Source organism: Trachypithecus francoisi, unplaced genomic scaffold (genome assembly GCF_009764315.1).
Source record: "Trachypithecus francoisi isolate TF-2019V2 unplaced genomic scaffold, Tfra_2.0 Lachesis_group13, whole genome shotgun sequence".
In the NCBI taxonomy this organism is placed as follows: domain Eukaryota; kingdom Metazoa; phylum Chordata; class Mammalia; order Primates; family Cercopithecidae; genus Trachypithecus; species Trachypithecus francoisi.
This window is the reverse complement of record NW_022681458.1, coordinates 38461557-38471314: the sequence shown is the minus strand read 5'-3', so window position 1 is coordinate 38471314 and position 9758 is coordinate 38461557. Positions and strand designations below refer to the sequence as shown.

The 9758-nt window shown below is 39.1% G+C and overlaps 1 protein-coding gene across 3 annotated transcripts in view; it reads right to left on the bottom strand.

Moving 5' to 3' along the window:
- Positions 1-6359: 6359 nt before the first annotated feature.
- The window catches only part of WDR12 (WD repeat domain 12), a 33696-nt gene continuing 30297 nt past the window's right edge, over positions 6360-9758 (bottom strand). For 2 of the 3 annotated variants that reach the window (XM_033230668.1, XM_033230669.1), the window contains exons 10-13: positions 9634-9739; positions 9047-9179; positions 8171-8243; positions 6360-6695 (exon numbers count right to left, since the gene is read on the bottom strand). In XM_033230668.1, the coding sequence (XP_033086559.1) occupies positions 6618-6695; positions 8171-8243; positions 9047-9179; positions 9634-9739 (390 nt within the window). In that variant the 3' untranslated portion in view covers positions 6360-6617. The remainder of the gene's footprint in view (positions 6696-8170; positions 8244-9046; positions 9180-9633; positions 9740-9758) is intronic. The other variant, XM_033230670.1, reaches the window with a different exon arrangement.

Below are 9758 nucleotides of genomic sequence, written 5' to 3'. Positions count from 1 at the left end.
ACCTCTGGTTAATCTCCCAAATAAAACCTCAGTTGATATTAGAAAACACTAAAAATTATTCTACTGTTTTGTACTGTTTTACTAAGGATTAGAGGCGTATTGAATCTGATATCACACAAAAAGCTCTGTTTCTTCAAGGCATTCCACCAGTTTCTTTGTAATCTGTTGAATTTTAACGAAGACGTCAGGACAAGCATTACAGGTCAGTGACAGTGGGGCTATGGAGAGCTATCTTCCCAGATACCCACACAAGTAATTACTTAGATATGGCAAACTAAACATGCTGTCTCTTCCCTACTACATTTCTGTTTATTCAAGTAAAGCTAGGCACAGTATTACAATTAGACACAATTCTAGAATTAGACTTATTAAGATGATTTTAAATGTGAAATATTATAGACATCGTTCTAAAAATTATTTCCTCCCCCTGAAACAACCATTGAACTTGATCTGGTATTATGTCTCAGGCACGTTATTACACTTTCACTACTATACATAGAATTGTTTGACATGTTTCTAAACTTTGTATCAGATTTTACCTAACCAGATAATTACATTATTACTCAGATGTATGTCGCCCAGCTCCATTAATTGGATATATACCTTCACACTAGGTACTTAGCCTGTCTGGATTGTGGTTTCCTTTAAATAACATGAATGACATAATTACATGAATAATAGGATAATTTCTAGAATTCGTTTTTGCTTATATACAATTCCTATTGATCTTTAAAGTATACATTTATATACTATTACAGTAATACATTTATTGGTACACTAAAATTGAAATTAATTTTAAAAGCAAAAAATGCAAAGCTGAACATATTATGGTAATTTAGTACCCATAAATGTCACTTAAATTTACGTATTACTTTTTTTTTTTGAGATGGAGTTTCGCTCGTTACCCAGGCTGGAGTGCAATGCGCCATCTTGGCTCACCACAACCTCCGCCTTCTGGGTTCAAGCAGTTCTTCTGCCTGTCTCCCAAGTAGCTGGGATTACAGGTATGCGCCACCATGCCTGGCTAATTTTGTATTTTTAGTAGAGATGGGGTTTCTCCATGTTGGTCAGGCTATTCTTGAACTCCCTGCCTCAGGTGATATGCCCGCCTCAGCCTCCCAAAGTGGTGGGATTACAGGCGTGAGTCACGGTACCCGACCACATATAACCTGTTAGGTAAGTGAAGACACTTCCACACTCACTCTTCCCTTTTATAAAAATGTCATTCTTGTGCATGACATAAGATTGACAAAATATATACCAGTTAAGAGCTTGTCCAAAATAAGTCCAAGTTCAAATCCACTGCCATTTATTTTCTGCCTGTGTCTGTTCAAAAACTTTAACATGTATTTTTCTCTCCTATAAAATGTAAATAATTTATTATCTATAGAGGATTTTTATGATAGGACATAATTTCATTTACTTTTATAGACACTGCACGAAAATAATTTACTTCCTCAAATCTGCAAATCAATGGAACTGCTATTAGAACAAAGATTAGGTTTAATTCTATAAAACCAACAAGCCAAAAATGTTTCTCTCTTAAGTTGTAAGATAAGTTTGGTTCAGGTTGGATGCAGTAGCTCATGCCTGTAATCCTAGCACTTTGGGAAGTCAAGGTGAGATGATTGCTTGAGGTCAGGAGTTGGAGTCCAGCCTGGGCAACACAGCAAGACCCCATCTCCACAAAAACAAAAAAAATTAGCTTGGTGTGGTGGCATGCACTTGTACTCCCAGGTACATACTCAGGAAGCTGGGGCAGGAGGATCCCTTGAACCCAGGAGTTGAGCCTGGATGGGTGAGCTAGACTATGTCTCGTAAAAAGAGATACATTTGATTCATATAACAAAATACCATTATTTTGTTTGATACTTAATCTATGATAGTCAAAAATGTCAACAACGAAGTGACTAAAATGTTCCTGCTGTTTCTACACCTGGCAGTTTCTGGCTAGTAATATCTGGATTTCATTTGCCTAATGAAATCTGATTCTAATTAGTGGCTTTTTAAATAAAAAATATACTAATTGAATATCCCTTGCATATAGTCTTAAAATGTCCTATTTTTTCCGTTAAGAATAGGAGCCATAATAGTATCTATTAAAAATTAGTATTTTTGGCCAGGCACAGTGACTTGCCTATAATCCCAGCACTTAAGGAGGCCAAGAGTTCTTGACCAGCCTGGGCAACACAGCGAGACCGTCTCCACAAAAAATTTTAAAATCAGCCAGATGTGGTGACATGCGCCTGTGGTCCTAGTTAGGAGGATGACGTGGGAGATCCCTTGAGTCCAGGAGTTTGAGGCTGCAGTGAGCTATAATCAGGCCACTGCACTCTAGCTTAGGCAACATAGTGAGACCCTGTCTCTAAAAAATGAACAAAAATAAAAACTAGTATCTTTCAAAAAATTTAATATTTTCCTTATATTTGTTATATATAATAAACTGTTACCTTTTTTCAAAACTATGATACATCAAAAGAATTTTAGACTGTGTGAACAGATTTCAATGTTATTATCAGAAATTCCCAGATGGTTTTTTTTTTTTTTGCAGGGTTGTTTGTTCAATTATGTGCATTTTATATCAATTTAAACTTTTGTTTGTTCTTTCTCCAATATTGTACTAGGAAGCATTCTGATATATTATTATGCATTGTAGACAACAGTTCCAAAATGGCAATTCCAAATTCAAAGGAAAAGAAAAGAAAATATTGATCATCTTCTCACAGGAAAGCTATGTTTTTCTACAAAAGCGTGAGCCACCATGCCTGGCCAAGGAATTTCTTAAAACTTTATTTGGTCTGGGTGCGGTGGCTCATGCCTGTAATCTCAGCATTTTGGGAGGTCCAGGCGGGCAGACTGCTTGAGCCCAGGAGTTCAAGGCCAGCATGGGCAACATGGTGAAACCCTAACTCTACAAAAAAAAAACAAATAAATAAAAATAAATTTAAAAATTAAAAATTAAAAATTGGCTGGGTGTGGTCCCAGCTACTTGGAAGGCTGAGGTGGGAGGATGGCTTGAGCCCAGAAGATGGAGGTTGCAGTAAGCCAAGATTACACCATTGTACTCCAGTATGGGTGACATAGTGAGACCCTGTCTCTACAAAAAAACAAAAAAACCAACCTTTGCTTGATAAGACAGCAAGCATCAACATTGTAAAGAACTGCACTACTATGGCAAGACAGCATAACTAGTACTGGTCAGCAGGTTCTGAGCATTGCATTGTCAGGTTCCTAGCTTTTCCCCAACCATGGGAAAGTAGCACCACTCATTTATCCAAGTGATTCTTGGGAGCATGTAAGTCCATGTAAAGCAGGCATCTCTGGTGTTCTGGTAGAGGAAAGGGGACCATTGAAAGGTCTCTTGGCTTTTGAGGGAAAGGCTATAGAGCAATATAAAAGGACTGAATAGGCATGTTTTGACCTCTCATATTCCTTCTGTTCAGAGAGTAAGATCTAACCACTTGAGTTAACAAAGGAAAGGAGTTTGGCAGGGACTGATCAGAGACAATCCTTGTCCAAGAGACTTGGTTGCTTACATTATATCTATCCCAAGGAAGAATGCCTGAACTATGAATGTATTTTGCTGTGGAACCAGGATTGGGAATAGGTGAGGACCAGTTCTGGATGCCATTTTTTTCTTTGTCTACTGCATCTGATAGGCTTCTTTACCTTTAGCCACCTAGTTTATACAGACTACATTTGGTCAGCCCACGTTGGGTGAGTTAAGAAAGACATGATAAATAATTGCCCTTAAGAATCATTCAAAGACCATCCAAAACAGGACTAAGAATTCATCTTTGTCCTCTCAAAGTTAGATTTCCAGAGACTACAAATACAATAAAATTTGTACCAATCAGCACAAAATGAGAAAAACAAGGATTCTGTGCATGAATTTTCTAGCCACCTTTATTCACTTTTTTGGCATTAAAATATACTTTAAGAAATGATAACTGGAGCTCTGGCTCTTGATCTATGTGAAAATGAGGACCATATCCCAGGGGCGGAGGGAGCCTAGGATCCTAAGCAATGTGGAACAAAAACTACACCAGCCCTGGACTGCCTCTGGTTTTCTACAGAGAATTAAACTCCTAACTGGTTCAACACACTGTGTAGCTCTCAACTGCAGCCAAGTATAGATACTGTTTCACAGACTTCTGCAACAGGAACATCATCTGAGATGTAATATCATCTAATAATGAGACCAAACATATTTTCCAAATATTAATAAAGGTTGTGAATGCTCTCCTTAAGGAATATCAATCCATTAATGATGGAGATAACAGTTTAAAAATACATTTACTTTAAATATTTTTATATAACACATGCATAAAGATAAACGCTAATGGTATCATAAAATTTGTAGAATGTTTATCTAATACCGATTAAAAGTTCTGTCTAAAGAATTTATTCTTATCGGCCGGGCGCGGTGGCTCAAGCCTGTAATCCCAGCACTTTGGGAGGCCGAGACGGGCGGATCACGAGGTCAGGAGATCGAGACCATCCTGGCTAACACGGTGAAACCCCGTCTCTACTAAAAAATACAAAACACTAGCTGGGCGAGGTGGCGGGCGTCTGTAGTCCCAGCTACTCGGGAGGCTGAGGCTGGAGAATGGCGTAAACCCGGGAGGCGGAGCTTGCACTGAGCTGAGATCCGGCCACTGCACTCCAGCCCGGGCAACAGAGCGAGACTCCGTCTCAAAAAAAAAAAAAAAAAAAAAAAAAATTTATTCTTATCTACACATGAGGAAAGATTAGGAGGTTACAGTGAAAACTGTATGCAATGCACATTTTTTTTTTTGAGACAGAGTCTTGCTCTGTCGCCCAGGCTGGAATGCAGTGGCACAATCTTGGCTCACTGCAACCTCCGCCTCTCGGGTTCAAGCAATTCGCCTGCCTCAGCTTCCGAGTAGCTGGGACTACAGGCACATGCTGCCACGCCCAGCTAACTTTTTAAATTTTATTAGAGATGAGGTTTCACCGTGTTGCCCAGGCTGGTCTCAAACTCCTGAGCTCAGGCAATCCGCCTGCCTTGGCCTCCCAGTGCCGGCATTACAGGCGTGAGACACCGTGCCCAGTCAACTGTATGCAATTTCTAAAGGATCTGACATATATTTAATATAAAGTGCCTCCCTTAAAATATCTTGATGAATTCTTCAAAAATTGGCAATCACTTTTTAATTTTTTTTTGAGATGGCATCTGGTTCTGCTGCCCAGGCTGGAGTATAGTGGTGTGATCTTGGCTCACTGCAACCTCCACCTCCCAGGTTCAAGCAATTTTCCTGCCTCAGCCACCCAAGTAGTTGGGACAACAGGAGTATGCCACCACACCCAGCTAATTTTTTTTTGATTTTTTTTTTTTTTTTTTTTTTTTTAGTAGAGACAAGGTTTCACCATGTTGGTCAGGCTGACCTCAGGTGAGCTGCCTGCCTTGGCCACCCAAAGTGCTGGGATTACAGGCATGAGCCACCGTGCCCTGCCGAATCGACATTTTGTTGTTGTTGTTGTTGTTGTTGAGACAGAGTCTCGCTCTGAGAGCCCAGGATGGAGTGCAGTGGTGTGATCTCAGCTCACTACCATCTCCACCTCCCGGGTTCAAGCAATTCTCCTGCCTTGGCCTCTCAAGTAGCTGGGATTACAGGCGGTCGCCACCATGCCCAGCTAATTTTTGTAGTTTTAGCAGAGACAGGGTTTTGACATGTTGGCCAGGGTGGTCTCAAACTCCTGACCTCAGGTGATCCACCCGCCTCAGCCTCCCAGTGTGCTGGGATCACAGGTGGGAGCCACCGTGCCCAGCCTACATTTTTTTTTAATGTTTTAAATATCCTCACAGCCTAATTTTCGAACATTTATTTTGCCAAAAGGAAACTGTGTTTCTAACTTTTTCTCTATTACAATTTTCATTAATCTTTTTGAACGCTTTTTAAAAATTGGTAACTTAAAAAAATCTGTCTTTAATAGAAATAAAAATCTGAACAATTAATTACTGGATTTCCAATATAACCTTTTATAGCATTTCAAAAACAAATCTTAATTCAGCCAGGCGTGGTGGCTCATGCCTCTAATACCAGCACTCTGGGAGGCTGAGGTGGGCAGATCACCTGAGGTCAGGAGTTCAAGACCAGCCTGGCCAATATGGCAAAACCCTGTCTCTACTAAAAATACAAAAATTAGCAGGGCATGCTGATGTATGCCTGTAATCCCAGCTACTCGGGAGGTTAAGACAGGAGAATCGATTAAACCTAGGAAGCAGAGGTTGCAGTGAGTTCAGATTATGCCACTGCACTCCAGCCTGGGTGACAGAACAAGACTCCATCTCAAAAAAATAAAAAAATAAAAAAGCAAATCTGAATTCAAATCAATACCTTTAAAGAGAAATGTAAAACTCAGTTTAATTTCAAGTTTGTATAGAGAATGCATGCCAGTTTATATTTTATAAACACAACATATCTTATTATAAATGCAAAATAAGAAAAAGTGATACGCTAGCTGTTATGAAGGGTGAAAACATTATATAAACTTCAAAAGGCTGCTTTCTGCATCTGCATCTATGTAATTTCATGATTCTCTACCAATTTCATTTACAGAAATAATCTCTAGAGTCAAATTATTGTTCACTTTCATGCCCCCACATGGGAAGTGGTAGGTGAGTATCTGTAGGAATACAATTTATTGTCTGCTCCTCCACTCAGAAGTAGCTGTGTAAAAGGAGAGAAAAAGACAAGAAAACATAAGTAAATATAATTATTTCATATCATAGCTAAACCTAATTAAATACTAATGATTTTCATTACAAAAGGAATTATGGGTGAGCAGTTAACTTGCATTGAGAGTTAGTAAAGGGATCAACATTGTTTCACTACTATACTACAATACTGTATATTAAAACATTAAAAGCTATCATTTAAATTTGGTTGAGACACAATATGCTGTTGCACTTTCTATAAAGCATCTGCCAAGATATATAATAAGTTTGAAAGGGATACAGTTTTACCTATTAAAAGTTTTTAAAGGACAGCACATTAATTGCATATTACAAATTATTCAAGTAGCTCTAGGACTTATATTTGGAAAGAATTCTTAGGCAGTAAAAGCACATGTGTATACATAAAAGTAATTAAATTGTAATTCTTTAAACACATTTTATAATGCAGACTTATGTAAGATTTTTCCAACCGGTAAACACTTTCATCCAATTAGTCTTAAATAGTGAGTTTTTAGATGTAAAATGTTTCATGAAGATACTCATGGGGACTAGGCACAGTGGCTCACGCCTGTAATTCTAACACTCTGAGAGGCTGAGGCGGGAGAACTGCTTGAGGCCAGAAGTTCAAGACTAGCGTGGGGAACACAGTGAGACCACGTCTCTACAAAAAATTTAAAAATTTGCCAGATGTGGTGGCACCTGCCTGTAGTCCCAGCTACGCAGAAGGCTAGGGCAAGAGGATTACCTAAGCCCAGGAGTTCAAGCCTCAATCTCTAAAAATAAATAAATAAATAAATAAATAAGAAGATACAAATGGGGGCGGGAGGATGGCTTGAGCCCAGGAGTTCGAGGCTGCAGTGAGTCGTGATTGCACCACTAACATTCCAGCCTGGGCAACAGAGGACCTTGTTTCTTAAAACAACAACACAACAACAACAAAAACCCCACTATACTCACAAGGAAAAAAATGCTCCAAAATTTCAAATTTACTATTCCTAGTATTATTATTGAGACAGGGTATCACTCTCTCACCCAGGCTAGAGTGCAGTGGCACGATCATAGTTCACTACACTCTTGACCTCCCAGGCACAAGTGATCCTCCTGCTTCAGGCTCAAGTAGCTGGACTATAGGTCACACCACCATGGATAGCTAATTTTTAAATTTTTTGTAGAGACAGCATCTCACTATTGTTGCCTAGGCTGGTTTTGAATGCCTGGGCTCAAAGAATCCTCCCACCTTCCCTCCTAAAGTGTTGGGATTACAGGCATAAGCCACTATGCCTGGCCAATTAAAGGACAAATTTGTTTCTTCTTTGAGTAAGAGGTGAGATTTTATAAACAACATTAAGGGAAATAATACAGAATTATAAATATCAAATATATTGAAACTAATAAATTTTATAAATACAAACACCAGATTTATTCTAATATACTTTCCTCTTCATCAAATAACGAATAAATTCTTACCCCTGTGTCTGTCCAGTCTACACTCAGAACTTTGTCTTCATGAGCAGCCAGATCATAGAGAGGAGCCTTACAACTAAAAGATGAAAATATTAACATGTTATATGCCTTCAGTGTTAAAACAAACATTTGAATAATCACTTATACTTATCTGAAAACTTTACAGGGTTTACCAACGTTGCCCCAATAACCACTTAATCTTAAAATTCTGTTTATTTGATCACCTCTCCTCTTTTTCCTGTATCATTGGTAGACCACAGATACTTATTATAACAAAATATTCAGGAAAAACATGTTATTTCATTATAAGAATTTATTTATAATTAGGCCCATTTTCACACTTCCTTGGCTTTTTTTTAACCCCTAAACTATGGCCTTATATACTGTTTGTCTAGCTATCTATATGCAAAAAACAACATATTAACAAGAATGTCTTTTTCTTTTTGAGATGAAGTCCCAGTCTGTTGCCCAGGCTAGAGTTCAGTGACGCAATCTCGGCTCACTGTAACCTCCGCCTCCCGGGTTCGAGCAATTCTCCTGCCTCAGCCTCCTGTGTAGTTGGGATTACAGGCGTGCGCCACCATGCCCAGCTAATTTTTGTATTTTTAGTAGAGACAGGATAGTCCTGAATTCCTGGCCTCAGGTGATCTGGCTGCCTCAGCCTCCCAAAGTGCTGGGATTACAGGTGTGAGCCACCATGCCTGGCCAAAAATTTTTTTGATCCTGGCTTTTCTTTTGATATCAGTATTTGTCACCTGAGGTTGTATAACCATGAGGCTTTTTTTACTCTTCTGGTTTTAGATAAGAATTTCAGTCTTCATTCCCTTTCTGCAACAGGTAATTGATATGTCTCTTTTGTAGATCATAAACAGAATGTACCTTCTTGTATCCCACAGCTTAACGATGTTATCTAAAGATCCTGAAATCAGCTGCTGTTCATGGGTAGGAGACCATTTTACTGATGTCACCCAACCGGTATGTGAGGTTAGGGACAACGATACCAAAGAACCATCTGAACAAAGCAAAAAAGACAAGTGTTGAAATTTACAAAACAGAATTAGGTAGAATAAACCCAAAAAACAGTTGTAGAAATTTTTTTTTTTTGAGATGGACTCTTGCTCTGTCACCAGGCTGGAGTGCAGTGGCACGATCTTGGCTCACTGCAACCTCCGCCTCTGGTATTCAAGTGATTCTCCTGCCTCAGCCTCCCGAGTAGCTAGGATTACAGGCACATGCCACCACACCCAGCTGATTTTTGCATTTTTAGTAAAGGCAGGGTTTCTCTATGTTGGCCAGGCTAATCTCCAACTCCTGACCTCGTGATCTGCCCACCTTGGCCTCCCAAAGTGCTGGGATTACAGGAGCCACCATGTCTGGCCATAAATTTCTTTTTTTGTACATCTCCAGTGAGATGAGAAATAGATATAATTCACACATATTTTCTCCCAGTGGTTTACATGACTCACCTTTAGTTCGGGGATCCCACAGTCTGATATGCCTATCTGTGCTTCCAGATGCCAAACGTTTACAAAGTGGAGAATAGGAAATACAATTAAACACTTTATTTCCTGTCTGAAAAAGAAAAGGAAAG